Source organism: Cyrtonyx montezumae, unplaced genomic scaffold (assembly GCF_038088225.1).
Source record: "Cyrtonyx montezumae isolate F1298 unplaced genomic scaffold, pur_monq_1.0 scaffold_3, whole genome shotgun sequence".
Taxonomy (NCBI): domain Eukaryota; kingdom Metazoa; phylum Chordata; class Aves; order Galliformes; family Odontophoridae; genus Cyrtonyx; species Cyrtonyx montezumae.
Genome location: NW_027072034.1, coordinates 41,654,741 through 41,674,230, shown reverse-complemented (window position 1 = coordinate 41,674,230; position 19,490 = coordinate 41,654,741). Strand labels below are relative to the sequence as shown.

General features: G+C 37.8%; 1 protein-coding gene across 2 annotated transcripts in view; it reads left to right on the top strand.

Annotated features, from left to right (window-relative positions):
* The window catches only part of MID1 (midline 1), a 127,240-nt gene extending 108,700 nt beyond the window's left edge, over positions 1-18,540 (top strand). For both annotated transcript variants that reach the window (XM_065741376.1, XM_065741375.1), the window contains 4 exons: positions 4,014-4,157; positions 13,343-13,504; positions 15,917-16,124; positions 17,776-18,540. In XM_065741376.1, coding sequence (XP_065597448.1) covers positions 4,014-4,157; positions 13,343-13,504; positions 15,917-16,124; positions 17,776-18,124 — 863 coding nt within the window. In that variant the 3' untranslated portion in view covers positions 18,125-18,540. The remainder of the gene's footprint in view (positions 1-4,013; positions 4,158-13,342; positions 13,505-15,916; positions 16,125-17,775) is intronic.
* Positions 18,541-19,490: the final 950 nt, after the last annotated feature.

Here is a 19,490-nt window from a genome sequence, read left to right as displayed (position 1 = left end):
TTGTCTCTTCCCCAGTGTACTATTTATCAGATCTTCTTCATCTTCCATCTTCCCAAGCCATTTTCTATGTGGCACATTTAAACTTGCATCTTTCTTTCCTCCTAGGCTATGTCTTTCAGTCAGTCCAAAGCTGCTTCTACCCAAATGAAAATCTCTGATATCTCTCTGAAGGTTGCCAGTTAGACATTGAGATGTCAAGATCAGCACAGTAAAATAATACCCTTAATCTTCTTCTGACTGTTTTTTCCTTGGTATCTGTAGTCTGAATGTCTTTTGAAATTTTTCTATCTTGCCAGTTGCTCAAGCTTTTCATCTGGAACTCATTTTTTTCCTGAACATATATCTAGCTAGGTACCAGTGCCTACGACTTGCAAATTCTCTGCACAGTGTTGCTGACGTAGGAACATTTTTATCCATTATGAATCAGAAATACTTTTCTTATGTTATAATACCATGAAATCAGTTGCAGCAATGTCTATCCTTTGATCTTGCAGTTTTTCCTGCTTCAGAAATCCCATCTGAAACAATGATACATTTTCTTCATCCATCAATTTAGCTAAGACTGCACTAACAAATATGCATTTTCTGGTGTACACCAGAACTTTTTTCACATGGAAACAGCTTCATTCTTGAAACCTACACAACTTGTCCTTTCTTCTAAATTACTGTTATTATTAAAAGAGTTAAAGCCATTCTTCAACTGACCCAGTCCCATGCTTTGGTTCCTGAAGAGTTCCCATCTACCCAAAGACTCTATGTATATGGTTGTTTGACTGAGTTCTTGCTGCCATCTCACGTGTGGCATGTTAGTAACGCATTCAGTGTGATGTGTCTCTGCCTTTCAAGTTACTTTCACATTGTTTCAGTCTGGTATCATGATACATCAAGGAGGCAGCAATTAACAGTTGAGAGATTCAGAGCAGCTTCCTCAGCTCCCTCATGTTCAGCAGTATTAATATTTCTTTTGACAGAGCAACTAGAGGAAGGTGTCTCTGCACATTGCAGGTGGGTTAAGACCAGGTTATCCTTAATGTCTCCAAACTGTTCTATGTTCTCTGTTCCGTTATTTATAGGAGTAAATTTGAAGAACTGCTTTGCTAGTACTAGTGATTACCTTTCAGGCACCTCAGACATGGTTCCTGACAATATGTCTGCACATTTTTGAGTCGAAGTCCAACAAATGGACTAAAGCAGCCTTTGGCAATAGCTTTCACTCTCAAGAGTGTTGATTCATGAATGCAGGTGTATTAAAGAGTGTGACTGAAGCAGTGACTGGACAGACTCACAGATGTCTGCCTTGGTTCTCTTATGGAGACTTCCTTGGTATGACCAAGGAGAACTACAAATGTTTGGAAGCAATTTCTTAAACTGCTGTAACTGTTTTTGTGCCTTGCAAAGTCTGCTGCTAATTATTTCAGGTTTCTTTACTGTTTGAGGCTGTAAATGTGGGGCTTTCAAGAACATCTTCACATGTTTTTTCAACTCCTTGACGTCAGATAGCAGTTTGTATACAGGAGGCTGCAAATATCTATGGTATTAACATCAACTATCAAGATTCAGTACTGATATAGCTGTGAGTCAGTACTGTGTGCTCTCCCTGAAGTGGACAGGAAGCACTCTTGGATGATCACTGCTTCTGAAGTGGAGTATGAGGCTGTATGTATTGTAACACTGAGTCTTTGCAGAACTGACTAGGACTTTTCTTCCTCTGCTGTGCTTTGCTGTACTGGGATCCCATTTACTGGGCATTGATGGAGCATGTCCTAGCCAGTGCCATGGGAAAGATGCTGGTGTCTTGGGGTTGTTCTAAACTCTGTTTAGCTTTTCTGGAGTCAACTGAGCCCTGTAGCAGTAGTAGTAAACATAATGGTGAAGATAACACATTAAAGTCAATCTCTTTAATCAGTTTATGAACTCACAGTCTTCAGAGGGGATGTTGTATTTTACAGTCAGACTTCTACATTATTTCTGAAGTTTAAGACTACTGTTTACATGCAAACTTCCATGTCAGTCTGCAGCAGAAGCAAGTATATTTTCTTTTGTTCAAGCAGTTATTAAATGAGCGTTGCTAAAGAGCTGTGTTTCATGCAGTGTGGTCAGAGTTGTGTATGGGTTAATCAAAACAGAAAAAGTCTTGTTCAGATCAAATCTGTTATTTTTTTTTTCTGTCTTTCTCATTATGTGAAAGCCTATAAATCTCCAGTCTTCAGTAAGGCCAGCCAGGTGTGCATATAAAAAGGGCATCAAGGCTGTCATTTTCAAAGGAGTAGAGAGACTTAGGTACTACTGAAATGCGTTTTACAGTTCATTTAGTAGATGGTAGTTGTCACTTTCCACTAAGTTAATACTTATTATAATAACAACAAGTACATTTGCAAATAAATAGTTTTGTTCTGTTAGGTGCAGGAGAAGACTGGAGAAGACTTTAGCTGAGTGCTAACATTTGCTTTTCAAGGAAATCCTCTTTCTGTTTATATCCCCCTCTTGAGATGACTGTTCTTATTTTAGTTCATTTCTTCCTCTTTCTTTATTAATATCCAACTGTTTCAAGTGCTCTTCTGCTAAGAAAAGTCACTAGTAAGCTTCGATGCTACAATATTTAGAGCATCACAAATCACGGTCATATCATGACACACATTTGAACATTTCCTTATGCTCCTTGGTTGAAAGAGGCTGCTTGCAAATGCATCTGCACTTTTAATACTTGGGAACATATATCAGCAAACCAGGAATATGAACTATAAAAATTCTTTATGGAAAGCAAAATAGATACCTCAGTAAAATACATTGCTGCAGAAGAAAAGAGGGAATTGCTTTAGACTGACTTTTTTTGAGGCCATTATTTGCAGTTAACAAAAGTTAAAGAACTGACAGCAAAAATACCATTCAGAGTTGCCTTCCTTTTCCTTTAATTCAGACATACTGTGATTGTTTCAGCTTGAGTGCCCTCCTCCCTCACTCTGTGACAGCTGGGAGGAATGCTATTAAGCACAAGAATTATTTTTTTTGCGTGATGATGGCATATAGGGAAGATGATTAGGAATTAGACTCCCATTGAGACAAGCAGGCAGGAAGGCCCAAGAACGACTCATTTCTTTCTTTCATAGGTACTTGGCTTTATAGAAAGAACAAACTAAGAAAGTTTTTACCTGCAAAGCTTGCTTCAAGTTTTAGTCTTTAGGCAGATCTTTAAATCATACCCGTGGAAGAAGACTGCAGAGTTTCCTACACAGAGAAACTGCAGCAAACTTATTTCTTGTTTAAAAATATATATATAAATAGAGGGATAACTTTTTATGTTTGTTTTCTGTAATTATTTAATTAGCACTTATATTGAATTTTAACTATAGTAGGCATACAGTGATGCTGCTATGATAAGAACTTTTGCATAAAACTGAAAAATAGTGAATGTATAACCAATAGAAATCATATGCATCTATGTTATAATGGAAAGTTAGTAAATAATTAAAAATGGAAGTGGAGAGAAGAAGACTGAGCTTGAAAGAATAAATAGAGTCTTTCCCAGAGTTCAATTTCTTAAATACCACTTACGCTAATCTTGGTTAAGATAAGCCAGGCAAACATTGCTTTCAAGTCAGCGGTGAAGGTTGTTGACTCTCCCTGTTGATATATACATCAATTAAACTTTGATAATTTTAGTTTGGTGATCAGAAGCAAACCTAATAAAACAAACATATTAATTATACACACTCAATCACAGTTTACTGTGACCAGCAACATATGTTTTTTGCTATGGCATCTTAAAGTTAGTTTAATACAGAATCTTTTCATGTTTTCAAATGAGTTCTTAGATGGTTATATGGATAGTAAGAATTCCTTAGCAACAGTTCATTAGCAATCTAAGTTATCATTGGAATTAGTAAAAAGTTTGAAAAAACTTGTTGGATAGTACAAAACAGCTGCAAAATACATCAGATGCATGCCCTAACCTGAGGTGACACAGAAATGCCTTACTGACTGTGTTGGTAATCCTCTCCTGTTGTATCTCACAGCTCCCAACCCTCCCACCATTAGAGAAGAGCTCTGTACAGCATCTTATGATACTATTACTGTCCACTGGACGTCAGATGATGAGTTCAGCGTGGTCTCTTATGAGCTGCAGTACACCATCTTCACTGGACAAGCTAATGTTGTTAGTAAGTGAAAACCTTCTCATTTCTAATTCTATTCCCTTATGGTTTCTCTGCAAACTGCATTATTTCAAATATAAAGGTACTCATATGGCAAGAACAAAAGAAAAATGTATTTTCTAGGAAGACATAAAGTCAAAATTTTAAATCTGAAGCAATATTCCCAATGTCACAAGTATAGTCAACATCAACAGGATTTCTCTTTCATCACAGAGCTCTTGTTGCAGATATAGCCTCAGGGGTGAAAACTCAGTTCTGTTGTCTGGGTTAGTCATACACTTGGAAGCCTGTATTGAACTGGCTGTTAGTTAGCACTGCAGCCTCCCTGATATCTATGACATGCCTTTTGACAGCAGTGCCTTTGTCAGAAATACAGATTAAATCTTCCCTCTGACTGTCTGCAAGGCTGCTGAGCATAGATCTCAGTACAGTGTAGACTGAAGCAGCAAACAGCAGTGGAACAACAGTTAATATGGTAACTTTGACTTATGATGGTGTTAGCTAATATTGCTTGATATTTTCTATTATAGCATGTTTATTAAATACATGCACTGTTTCAAACCTGTGACTTTTCCAAATGAACAAATTTGCTGATTGTTCCTTCAATTGCTTTGTCATTATATCGCTATTTTTCTGAGAAAATACTCCAAGATTGCCTAATCTTTGGCTAGGAAGTCAGCACTTCTGGGTTCAGTGGTTAGCAATCTTTGACTAACTATAATTTGAAGAAATCATTTAACTTCTTCCTGTTCCTTGTATATTTAGTGGGAATACAACTAGCTGACTTACATTTACTTTGTGGAGATGAAAGAGTCTGAAATCAATCAAATCAATCAAATGATGGAATTTGCTCAGTCAACACATATTTGAATTGTGAAGTTCATTGTCACAAAAGGTTGTTGATTAAAAAAAAAATCCACTGAAAACAATGAAGTGCAGACTTCCTCATGGCTCAGGAAGTCCCAGAGTTGTAAGATGCTGGAGCCTGGGAGAGTGTGGTGAGAAATTATTGTTGTGTGCTTTCCCTGCTACTTAGCATTTTCCTAGGTATTTGCTTTTCTCCACCATCACATACCTTAACCACACCCTGAACTAGATAAGGTTTGCTATAGATAGGCTTCCACCCTAGTACGGAAGTGATTTTGTGGTTACGAGATTTGTTGAGATGCTTTGATGAAGGCGAGTGCTATGGACATGTGTACATACTTCACATCAGTAGTAAAGTGGTATGCTGTCTGTCCAGTTGAAGGATTGAGCCAAACTCTTGTGCTAACTCCGCTGATGCTGTGAGCACCTAATTTTCTCCATCATTAAATTGGAGTTAGTTTTTCAAGCCATCTGAAAGTATATCTGAGGATACAGGTGCTGGCATTTTAGCAGTATTTTTGAGTAAGTTGCATACCATGAATAGTATTCAGTGTTGACTGAAAAATAAAGTGAACCATTGAAAATTTGATTAATGTTTTGTTTAAACTTCCATTTAATATTTCTCTAACTAGAGTTAGGGCAACACGTGGTAAAATTTAAGAATACTGGAAATACCAAGTAAAATTCAATACATGCTCCTACATCTGAGCAAGGTAGATACCAAATGTTTAATAGCAATTTAGAACAAATTAAGAATCAGATATATAAGGAAATTAAAGCTTCCCTGTTTAATCTGTTTGTTAAGCAGGCAGGACTCTATGACTTAATGCAGTATACTGCTTGTTTCTGACCTATTTTTATCTATGGCTTTATGCCAGAAGACTTTATGCAGGTCAGCTATTGCTTCTATATATATATGTTATCAGAAAAGTACTTCTCTGATACAAGGTTTTACTCTTTGCTTACAAGTGAATAAATAACAACGCATTTCATTTCAAGGCTGAATTGTAGGTTTCCCATGTGCATGTGAAGACTTTGATCTGAAAAACAATCAATTAGTTTTCTTTCAGAGATGCAATACGATACATTTGGGGTTATAGCATGAATTGCTCAGTGTGCAATCTGAACTTACATACTATCATTTAAAAAAAAATTGTGCCATTAAAAGTTTGAAGAGAAAAGAAACTTTATTTATAAAATTCTCTAGATAGCTGAAATGAAGGAAGAAAGAAATGAAGGAATTGTTCAGTTTCTTTATTTATTCATTTATTTAACTTCAGCTAGCACGTACACAAATGTCTTGGCTACTGGTTTAATTTCATTGAAAGCTCTAATTTAACCCAAGTTAAATTCAAGCATACCTAAGTGGAAGGCTTTTATAAATGTTGTGAGACTTTCTTCATCATTATTTAATGTGGAGTTGTACACCTTCAGTGAAAGAGTTGTACTCTTCAAATCTAATAGATCTGATAAATATCTACCCAAATTCCTAATAAAAAGGACTCACTGTTTATTCCAGCTTCCCTTGGTACTGAAACTTCACCCACTAACATGATTTTACTCATAAAACTGCTTGGATGTTTCCTCACTTATCTGGATTACATTCTTTGCCTTGTGTGAGGGTCTAAGATCATCCCTAGAATATTGGGATGTGCTTTAATACTGTGGAATAACACAGCTATTTTCTCTGTAAGTGAACTGAATATGCTCAGCACTGAAATCTTGATGTTTTGATGAACTAAAGGTAGTTCTTTTTTGTTTGTTTGTTTTTTTATTTAATCATATTAGTACTGTCTCCCACAGCATCCTTATAATAAAGCTGAGGAAGTGTGGAATAGATGAGTGGACAGTGAGGTGTGTTGAGAACTGGCTGACTGGCAATGCTGAGAGGATTGTGATCAGTGACACAGAGTCCAGTTGGAGGCCTGTACTTAGTGGAGTTCCTCAGGGGATCCTTGCTGGGTCTGGTCCTGTTCAACGTCTTCAGGGGATAGAGTCCACTCTCAGCAAGTTTGCTAATGATACAAAGCTGGGAGGAATGGCTGACACACTGGACGGCTGTGCTGCCATTCACTGAGACCTCAACAGGCTGGAGATTTGGGCAGAAAAGAACCAGTGAGGTTTAACAAGAGCAAATGTAGAGTCTTGCACCTAGGGAGGAATAACTGCATGCACCGGTACAGGCTGGGGGATGACCTGCTGGAGAGGAGCTCTGTAGAGAGAGACCTGGGTGTCCTGGTGGACAACAGGTTCACCATGAGCCAGCAGTGTGCTCTCGTGGCCAAGAGGGTCAATGGCATTCTGGGATGCATTAAAAAGAGCATGGCCAGCAGGTCAAGGGAGGTGATCCTCCCCCTCTACTCTGCCCTGGTGAAGCCTCATCTGGAGTACTGTGTCCAGTTCTGGGCTCCCCAGTATAAAAAAGACAGGGGTCTCCATGAAAGAGTCCAGCGGAGGGCCACAAATATGATAAATGGCATGGAACATCTCCCTTATGAGGAAAGGCTGAGAGACCTGGGTCTGTTTAGCCTTGAGAAAAGAAGGCTCAGAGGGGATCTGATCTACATCTATAAATATCTAAGGAGCGGGAGGCAAAGGGACAAGGCTGGACTCTTCTCTGCAGTGTGTGGTGATAGGATGAGGGGAAATGGCCACAAATTGATGCATTGGAAGTTCCGTACAAATGTGTGTGGGAACTTCTTCCCAGTGCAGTGACGGAGCAGTGGCACAGCTGCACAGAGAGGTGGTGGAGTCTCCTTCTCTGGAGACGTTCGAGACCCGCCTGGACGCCTACCTGTGCAACCTGGGCTAGGGAGCTGCTTTGGCAGGGGGTTGGACTTGATGATCTCTAGAAGTCCCTTCCAACCCCTACAGTTCTGTGATTCTGTGAAATGGAACAGTTTAAATTAACACAAATTTATTTCTATGTATGGCATTTGTATGCTGTTGCACATACATTTTTTAATTTTCTCTGTCATATCCCCCGAATTTTCCATTGCTATTGTATTTTCCCTGTAAACAGGTTCGTAGATGATCTTCAGTACTGTGTTACTGTCACTATGAATTAGTCACAAGGCAGTAGCTATAGTACCGTATTAAGCCAACAAGTTGTTTTTTTTTTTTTCCCTTGAGACAATAGGAATCATTTTGCATACAAACCCACCTACCGTGCTAATGGAAGTTGTTATTTTTGAATACATTTCTTAAAACCACAGAGCCAGACTGACTGCACTTTCCACTCCTCAGTAAATTTCCCCCACCAGAGGCATATATCATTCAGAGATTGCTGAGAATTCAGTAATAAAAACAAGCAATGCTATGTTATTCTAATATATTCTCTATCCAACGTAATCAGCTATATTCTTTTTTATTAACTGAAAAATTGGAGAGTTAACATTTGGTGGAGAAGGTCCAACTAGATTATTTCATTTTGAATCCTATTTCATGCAGGAAAGATTATTTCCAAATGTGGCCAAATTGCTTGGCTATTAAGCGTGTGGCAGCACTGTTCTGTGCATAAGAGCAATGTAGAACTTTAAATTAAGCAGCTTTTTACTAACACAGTAGTTCTCATAGCTGTATTCACACATTTGCTTTTCTGAGAGGCATCTAATACTTACACTCTGAATTGCTTTAGAAATGACTTTGTCACAAGCTAGCTAATGTGCATTATCATCTCAATATCTCGTTTCAATGCATTTTCAAGTATTTTTTGAGTTGGCATTTTTTATCATGGAGTTTTTTTTACCGTTCTTCATGAAGATTAAAATTTAAACATCCAACTTGTCACCACGACTTATTTAGGAAAAACACATAAGCCCCTCCAAAACACGAGTAAATAATTCTCTTTTCTGTTAAACTGAATTTATGTTAGTTACTTCAACAAAATAGTAACATTTGCTCTACTGAGGATGCAGTGTAGTGCGAAAATCTTCCCTGTGTTTTACAGTTACTTCTCCTTTGAGATAAGATAAAGGTCTGTAGACAAAACTGACCTGAGATAATTAGGAGTTCATGCTTCCGTGGAAAACTGTAGGTTTGTGATTTATCAATGAATTTTTGAATCAACTATCTCTTGTCTCTTCCTAGAATCTTTAATATATTAAAAACAGCTTGCATACAATAGTCAGCATGTTACTGAGGTTTTCAGTGAGTATGACACAAAATGACACAAATTCAAGGCAGAAAACTACCTCTTAAAAAGATACAAAAAGAACATTTTTCTAGGGGGAAAAAGAAAAAAATCACTGTGTTTTGCAGAAATCTTGCATATGTTTTTTCATTCACATGGGAATGTGGGGTGGGGGTGGAGAGCTATCTGTTGCTTTCCCTTACTGTACTTGTTTTACCAATTTGAATAGGTAATAATTTATTTAAATAAAGTGTTTAAAAATAATTAAAATACTCAAAAGATTAAATAACCTTCCTGTGGCTTTTGAGCTCATAGTTTTCAGGAAGATATATTTTATTAAAATCTACCAGTGTAAATTTTAGGAGGATTTACGCCTTGGGAATTTTCCCATCTGTTCTTTAAAGCACATCAACAGCCAGCACCAGGGAAAAAGCTTTGCAAATTATTACCTCCAGATTCTGAGAAACTTGTTTTGAAAACTTGCACATCCTGTATGGGACATCACTGTGCTCAATGCACCATTCCAGGGAGTAATTTGAATTCTCTACACTTTTGCAGTTTTAAAATACATCGTTTTACCACCTGCATAACCCTATAAAAAGCCTGAGCTTTTGAAACAAGAAACCTAAATTTTACCTTGATCAAGAGTGGGTACAATAGCAAACCCCTAGCACTTGCTATGTGCCAGTGAGGAGAAGATGTGTGCTTCACTTAGCCTGCTGCCACCAGATGCCCATGTTAGCAGGCTGCGTGCTCACTTCCCTGATCATTCTGTCATCATCTTTCGTATTCAGAGAAGAAAGCCAGTTCTGATAGGGCAAAACAGATGATACCCTTTGGTGTAGTGACAAAATATTCTTTCATACCTAAAAGCTTAATTTGTCTGTCACTAGTTACTATATCCCATTCTGAAAAACTGTAGTTTGATACCATCAAAACTTAATTTTCAGAATGCCTTAATAGAACTTCAACTAGAAACCTGCTATCAAATAGCTCACAGCCAGGAAGTATATGGACCCATTTTGTGGATGCATGTACAGAGCTTGTTGCAAAAGGCAGTGTGCATTCACCAGTAGTTGGCTGAGAGGCCTATAGGAAGGACAAAGAAGAGAAGCCCAGTGTGTTTTGTGCCTTTTGAAATGGCAGAGCCTTCCACTAGCAGATGAGTCACATCAAACAGAAGGTTCCCGTCTCTCCCTCTTTTGACTGTGGAGAGAGTTTAGGGTAGTCCTAACTTGTGAACTCTCCTCTTTGTTCAGTGCCAGGTGGGATGAATCTAGGCTTGTGAGCATTTTGCCATCAGGCCCCAGAAGTGAGATGTAGCAGTACGTAAGATTATTGAAGTCATGAATGTACATAAAAATTGAAACTGTTTGCTAGATTTTTTGATAATATAATTTATTCTGTAGGAGTATCTATAGGATAATGGGTATTGGGTATGTCTAAGTCCACATACCTGGGATGAGAGAAGAGAATGGAGAAAGGACTTTTAGCAGTGCATCTGTACTTTTACAGTCCTTCATATACATAATTAAATCCAAGTTGTGTACTTTATTAAGAAGTTACCAGCCTCTAGAAGGTAACAATAAAAGATAAAAATAAATACAATAACAATAAAACAAGGAAATTATAATGGACTTGAAAAGTGTGCCCTTTAAATTAGAGTTACAGTGATTGATAGAATTCTAGTTGCTAGATGATCTAGTAGAAATCTTGGTATTTCTATGTCTGCAAAAGGATTTATTTAGGTATGGTCTAGTGTGCCGTAGACCTCTGCTTTCAAAGTGTGGACATGGAAGGAGAGGACACTTCCAGGACTTCTGCCTGGATTCATCACATTTACAGACTTACTGATGTTATTTCATACCCCATCAGGAGCATCTAAGTTAGGGATTCCTTAGTCATTCTAGTCTCTTTCTGAATCCAGTGCTTTAGTTCACTGTATTTTAGCTTAATATTTCTTGTGTGATAGCACCACTGAGCCAGATTGAATGGCTTTATATGTGGTAGTTCAGCTACAGAAAGTGTATACTTTTACTCAAAAATCTGTGTCAAATTTTTACTGGGACAAGTCGTCATTGAAATATTTTATGCCATATATAAATGCTGTTGCTTTTATTTCCTTTCTTCCTCTTAGGGAACCCATTCATGCCCAGCTGTTTTAAGCTGCTCGAATCCTTTGTAGCTAATACAAGGAGGCTACATGGTTGGGATATTGACTGGCTGGAGAATAAGCAATATACTAGAATCTTTTTTTTTCCACTTTAAACCAGGGAACTGCAGCAAATACATGTCTGTTGCAGTAAGTCATAGTTGCAGTTTATTTCAGTGCTATTAATCACCAAAAAAGTGATGTTCTTGATGAGACAGAAGGAACTGGAGTCTGTCCCTCCACGTCTGATCTTCACAGATTAAAAACTGGATAAGGCTTATTTGATTGCAGCTTGTTAAGACAGTCCAAAGACCCTGGTGTATGTTCAACCTCATGATCAGGCTTCCAGGTTCAAAATTAGAATGGTGGATGAATTCATCTCAATTTATTTCAGGTACCTGAAGTTAGAGATCAATCTCATCTAAGATTTCTCTCAGGATAAGTAAAGAGAAGCATTTTTAAGATGTTCACATCTAGAGAGGTGGACTGATTCCTGGCTCACCACCGTATACAAAAAATAGATTAGACATTGCAGCTCTTCAATTACATGACAAAATAATATGAATCCCTAAAATTGTGCCTCAATTACTTATTTGCATGACAGGATGAATAACTTGCTTACATCTAGACAATGTTATATAATATAAGAGAACTTTGAGATTAATGTTTCACAATTTTTAGATGAATTCTGAGTTTTAAATTCTATTTCTAATGACTTTTTATTATGAGAAGTGTGTTCCAAATGAGGAAGGAGTCTTATTTATGACTGTGAATTTTCTATGAGTCTATAAACAAGTATCACAGCACATATTCTTTAAAGTTTTGTGCTAGCCTTTTAATTTTTTCATTACATAAAGATTTTATATTGGCTAAAATGTGAGCTATAAGTACTGCTGGCATGTAAAAGATTCGTCTCTTGGTTTCCTGGTAAAACAAGATTTTAAAGCTGAAAACTAGTTTAATGGTACATCTGCATTCACAACTTTTTCTATGCCATATCAAGGCGAAGATCAAGAAATTGTAAGTTTCCCCATCCAGTCATTAAGTTTTCCTTTGGGTTTTCCAGCCTTGTGCATCTACACACATCCATATACTTTAATTTGTATGTACCTTTTTCTAGTTGTATAACTAGAAAAAAACGATTGTGAGCATCGATGCATCTTGTTAATGTAAGCTTTGATTTATATCAACATTTATAACAAAAAAGTTAGCAGACTGAGGATCCATTAGACTAGGAGCTGTTCAAAATGTACAGTGAATAATACAGGTGATCCACTGACATGAAAGTTATATCACAGTAGGACAGATTTATGCAATTGAATTAGTTAATGGAGTATTCTCCTGTTTTGTAGATCATATTGCAGATTATGTTTTATTTATACCCTACATATTATGTGACAGGTGCTAAATGTACCCCAAAGGGTATATTTCTAAATAGAAAATTAACTAGCTGTTCCCCAGCTGACATCTAGCCTTTAGAAATCAAAACATTGCATCTACAAAACTTACTTGTTAAGTTCTATCCTAGTAAAGTCTGGAGTACAGAAGCTGAAGCTTGCTCTGGGAGCCCAATTTTTAGCTAGTTTGGTTTCCCATGATTTGCTTCAGGTCTTGACAGATGCATGTCAGTAAGGGTTCTACAACCTTCCTACCATTACTGCTTATGTTAGTTTTTTGAAGCTTTCCCTGAGTTAATTAATCCAAAAGGGATCTCCATAGTACTCTATCCCTAAGCAATGAATAATTCCTTGTGTTATGATATGAAAATTCCCAGACTGCTCATGCCTCCATTGAGTCTTTTCTTAAATGCCTATTTTTTATGGTCAACTTCATATAGCAAGAAGTTAAAAGGCACTTTGGCTAAAGGCTGGTGAAATGCCTTAGTAGAATTAAGTAGTAACACAGTGAATATAACAGCACTTTAAAAGGTAGAGAAGTAAATTTCTTATCAGCGATTGGATGCTCAGGAGTGCTCTAAATGTTCCTCTGTTACAAAATGTTTAGTATGTTATGACTAATGTGCTTGGTTTGAAATTGCAGGTTTATGTAACTCAGCCGACAGCTGGATGATTGTTCCCAATATCAAACAAAATCACTACACTGTGCATGGGTTACAGAGTGGCACAAAGTACATCTTCATTGTTAAGGCCATTAATCAGGCTGGCAGCAGAAGCAGCGAGCCAGGCAAGCTCAAGACAAACAGTGAGTAACGTGAAATCCAGCACGCACGCACTCTTCTCCTTTTTAGGTTTGGTCTTTGAAAGACACATGAGTGTAGAGCAGATTAATTTACAATGCTTCCCACAGTGAAAGCCACTTATTTAACTTGATTCAAGATTGCCAGTCTCCACTACTGTAAAAATTACTTTCTGTTGAGGGAAACATCTGTACTCTGGTCACTGAAATAACATTTAGGAACAGAGCCTTCACATATGAAATGATTGAAAATATTGTTTTGTGGTTTTAAAGTCCTGTCTATTCTTTTTCCTCTACAAAGTAAAAACTTTTCTTATGTTCACAATAAAACATTTTAATTTTGTATAGTGTTCATAAGATAATTGCTAATTTAATTTTATTTTCCATAATGATCTCTTTCTTAAGACACTGGAAAACCTCTTTAGCTCCATCCCCCTCATTTTCTATGGAGTTCAATGAGGTGGTAGAATAGTTAGAGATCCCACATCAAAAAAAAACCCCAAAAACAACAACAAAAAAAAAGGTTGCACAAATTACTAGCAGATGTATTATGGTAATTTTAAGACTGGTTTTCAGCCTTTTTCTTGTGTCCTGGCCAACCCCTCAGTCTTGTAGTCATCATAAGCAGCTTTGGTCATGGGAAATTGAGCACTGGGATTTGTGCACTCTCTGAAACCTGCTTATTCAGGGGGAAGATGCTCAAAGAGGATTGATAACTGAGTGTTGCAAGAACGAGGACAGAGAGAATGACATGTACAAGTTTGGGGTCTTCTGTTATTTACCTGGCTTGCATTCCTGTGTAAAAGCTGCATGTACAAACCATGTATCTGCTACCAAGCATTTGGTAACGTACAAGAGGATCCACTGGGAATGACAATCCTTCATCCTTTTTTTATGACCCAGTATGGCACAAAAGCAACTTCTCAGGTGACTGTGAGAAAGGATCTAAACAGATTCAATTCTGTACAGAGAAAGATATCCTTCAGATACTACTTCAGTGACAAACAAGCTACTAACCAGTTAAGGAGGCAGCACGTAGATGTTTTACTTCTATCTAGTAGTAAGAAAAAGCCTGCAAAATGCACTCTCAAATAATGTTTTATGTATTTATCTTATACTTACATGTAATACATGAATAAATACATATTATGAAAGCAGATAATTTAGAAATACTTCTTATCTAATTTCTGACTTAACTATAATAATGTTTTCTGAGAATTAGTATTGCATCCATCATCTTCCACTCAGTATTTCTACATTTTCAGGTTTCCCAGAGATCTGAATTAGTGCATATTGACTGTCTCTGTTCAGAGAAATTTCATTTCTTCATATTCCCATACTAATGCTTTCAGTTTCACTGCATGAGAAGTACTTAACTGTACCTTCATAAACACTGAGTAATTTACATCTTATTTGAAATTCACTTGTCAGTGCCAGAGGGTCACAGACCTCATGAGAGTGCTCATATCTATTTTCTTTGTGTGCGATCAAATCTTCTGCTTACATTTTTCTTCCTTGATATGAAAGACAATAAGAAGGGGAAAGAGCTTTGATGGAGCACTTGTAGAGTCATAGTTTCCTAGTTGTATCTTCATGGAGGTAAGCAATCACCCTGCTTACTGACGCATGGAGCACATTGGTCAGAATTGTGCCAGTCTTCACATATCTAGAGGGTTTGGTTTACCAAAAAGTTTCCTGATATTGTCTGCAAGCCTTGTGCTACAGCTGAAGATACTTGCCAAGATCAACAACCTCAGCAATGTTTTTACACCATGTTATCTGGACCAAGTTACAGTTCACTTCCTCCTTTTTAATGCACGATATCCAACAGTACAGTACCACATGGGCATCCTTCCAGAACTGATCCTAAACTGTTGACTGTGCTTGTTATAAATAAAGCTGTGAGTGAAGGAACAGACAAAGCTAATGCTTTTCTTGCTTTCAAATTAATTTTGTGGGCTTTGAAATCATACTTTTTTTGTAGCAATGATGAAAATGTTATTAAGGAACTTTAACCCCAGGGAATTAATAGAATGTAACATTCTGAATCTACTATGTTGTGAAAAAAATGCAGCCCTCAGACCTTTATTAACATGTGTATTGGTTTCAATTACACGCGAGAATTAGAGTGTTCAGGTTACCTCTAGGTCAGAGATAATGGGCATGATGATTATGCAGGGCTCTTTTCAGAGATTATCGACACAGGGAAGATAATGCACAATGAGATTGACAGTAAACTGACAATGCAAACCAGCTAGTGCAGAGAGCAGAATCAGCGTGTCTTGAGAACACTTCAGAGAAGGAGATTAAATATGATTATGTAATCTTGTATAATTCTTTCTTACGCATTCTGTCAATTTCTCTTTTTAAAATTAAAGACAAATCATTCTTCTGCTACCTTTGTCATTGCATATCTAGGTCAGCCATTTAAACTGGACCCCAAATCTGCTCATAGAAAACTGAAAGTGTCTCATGACAACTTGACAGTGGAACGTGACGAAACTTCCTCCAAAAAGAGTCATACACCAGAGCGATTCACGAGCCAAGGGAGCTATGGAGTAGCTGGCAATGTGTTCATTGACAGCGGACGGCATTACTGGGAAGTGGTTATTAGCGGGAGTACATGGTATGTATATTAAAAAAATAAATTAGAAGAATCATTGTAGCCATTCTTGTAGCCTTTTTGTGGATGAGCTGTCTATCTCCAATGTAATCACAGAATTGTAGGGGTTGGAAGGGACCTCTAGAGATCATCTAAGTCCAACCCTCCTGCCAAAGCAGCTCCATGGACCACGTTCATACCAAAGGTCTATGAAGTCCCCAGTACTGTTCCTCTGACGGTGATCAATAACAGAGACCTGGGGAATGGTTCAAGAGCAGAACAAGCAGTTTGTCAGTCTATTTTCCCAAACTCCAGCACTTTCAGACTCTGAAACTTGTTCTCTCTGATAGAAGATCTTTATGTTTAGCAACCTACACAGAACTTTTCCTTTGTTATTGAGGCTGATTGGCTTTTGAACCTACAGAAAGTATATTTTTAGTGCAGTGGAGAGCTAAGAAAGTTAAATCTTGATTCTATAAGAGTGAACTTTTACTAAATATGAAAGACCTGACAGTAGTCCTTCAGTAAGAAAACAAAGCAAAGCAAAACAGAAACAGAATATGGGGATAATCAGATGATCCAATTTCACAGTGGTGGAAGTTCTAGGGAAAGAGTGAGGAGCAATTGTCCTGGGTCTGTGCCCCAGGCTTTGAAGGTAGGGGCAACAAGTGAAGGAGTGTATTTCTCTGTTCCTGAATGATCTGTGCAACATAGGACTGACGGTGTTTCAAGGTCCCTGAAGTCAGTAGAGGAGTTGTTATCCTTTGAAATTCAAAAGCCGCAATCTTGATGGAACTTAACAGAGCAGAGAATCTGATATCTTCAGATATGCCCACTCTCTCAAACAAGATAAATATTGTTTGCTTGTGCCAACCCCAAGGCATGGAAACAGAGTCATTTATGGCACATCAATCTCTGTTGGTTGAAAGCTCAACGGCATATAAATACAAATACTTCAGTGTCTCTAGAACGTGAGGAACTTTTACATTTCTTTAATATATGAGAAATCAGGTACTCGTCCTGGATATCCATTAATGGGAACATATTCACAGTCCTTTTACCTTGCACATCTTGCCATAAATTATGGTTTGCAGAGCAAATGTCTTCACCTACAAATGCTTCACTTGGGCCAATACCCAGTCCAAAAAATGCTCATTTGAATCTAAAAACCACACCAACATCTGGCAAAGTATGTTTGGAAATGACAGAAATGTTTTATTTTAAAATGTCCTTTGATGTTGATTCCTGTGTTCCTCATATATTAGAGGAGCAACAAGAGATCAGATTGGATGATAGATAGCAAAGCACTTTAAAATCAATGAATTCCTCTGTATTCATCTGTTTAGAAGTAGAAATATGAGGCTCAGTGATTTAAACCCTAAGTTCCTGAGTACTCAGCAGTTTTCCTTGAGAATACCAGAGCTCCAAAAAATTACCATAGCAGCCAAACTACAAACACTGAGAAAACAATAACGTTTCCCTGACCTCTCAGAATGAAAAGAGATGGGAAAAACATAAATTAACCCTGTGCCAAGATTATGTTGCAACTTCACTTAATTAGAATTCAGTCAGCACAAATGAAAGACCAAGGCTTCAGTGATTCCTTTGGGCTGATGCGCTGACACACGAGCATGGCAAGAGGCATTTGCTTTCCAGAGTTGTGTTTATTTTGCAGGTATGCCATTGGTATTTCATACAAGTCAGCACCAAAGCATGAATGGATCGGGAAGAACTCTGCCTCCTGGGTGCTGTGCCGCTGCAACAACACGTGGGTGGTGAGACACAACAGCAAAGAAATCCCAATAGAGCCTGCACCTCACCTCCGCCGGGTCGGCATTTTGCTGGACTATGACAATGGCTCCCTTGCTTTTTATGATGCCTTGAACTCCTTGCACCTTTACACCTTTGACATTACATTTGGGCAGCCCGTTTGCCCCACATTCACTGTTTGGAATAAGTGTTTGACCATTATAACAGGCTTGCCCATTCCTGACCACTTAGACTCCTCTGAGCAGCTGGCATGACTGTTAAAAGCCAAAAGGTAGGAGGATGTGTTTCTCAAGACAGCTGCCTGCAGGAGCTCGCCTGGAGCTGGTGGACTTCATGGCATCCCAATGGTTGCTGCCAAACCCAGCCAGAACCGAAAAGGGGAGACTCTCTCTTTTCTGAGTACTTTATGCAGAAGGACAAGAAGTGTCTTTAACAATACCTTAGAACTCTTTTTGCAGTTGCTTTTGTTTTGTTTTGCATTTAGTCTTTAGTCCTTTCAGGAAGATTTATAAATTATTTATAAAAAGAAAAAGAAAAAAAAAAGAGAGAGAACAAGGAAAAAGGAGAGAGAGAGAAGGGAAAGCCTGGTTTGGATACCTGTAAAATGACTTATTTGTTTTGCACATCAATGGTTGCATTCATTAAAGTTTCATCTACTCATTACATTATTTTATTTTACAGTGGATAAAAGCAGGAAATTGGAAGGATAAAAATGTGCTGTGGTGGACAAGTCAGTATACTGCTGGCTTTATTCATTACCAATTGTAGTGATCATTAACAGTCTTACTGAGTACAAAAATCTCATAATTTCTACCTTGCACATAGGAATGTGCAGACCAAAAAGAATGAAAATAAATAAGTAAAGAAGTAGAGCTAGCCAACACAGCAAAAGAAGAAAGTTTAATTTACTTCTGTTCACAGGGCAGTGTGTTCTCTGTTCGCAAAACACATGTGGAGTGTCTTCTAGAAACGTGAGTGTATAAATCATCTGGTGATTTATTTTATTGATGGCAACATTCCCATCTGCCAGTTTCACTTTCGTCTTTGGGAAACACTGTAGAATCACTGAGGATGTGAAGGACTGATGCCATCTCTGAAAAGGCAACGCTGGAGGAGAGGAGCCAACCCAAGGTCTGATTATAGACTAATTTGACAAAACACCGCAACATTTAAGGTTTGATCATAAGGGAAGACATCATGTTTCTGATGGTAGACACATGAATGCTTATTGCTGATTTTACAAGGTTCAACACAGCAAGCCCAGCCAATAACTCGGAAGTGAGACATGAGCCACCTAACCATTGATTTTAAATTGAATACAAATGTTTCATTGTTGTACATTATGTAGTAATAACAAAGCAAGGAAATCTGTTTTGCATGGACTGTATGGAGAAACACTGCAGCTGGAGTTTGTTCATAATTATAATTGTCTTGGGTTGTTTGGAGGAGATCAGTTCTCTTTGTGAATGAGCAGCGAATAGCAAATTTTCAGGAGTGGTAGGAATCTGCACAGGCAGGCTCTACATTCATGTAGGTGTTGGTGGATGAACTTCAATGAAGTCAATAGAGGTTGCACCTATTTTATGTCAAAGCTGAATCAGGTGCATTTTTTTCACTTTC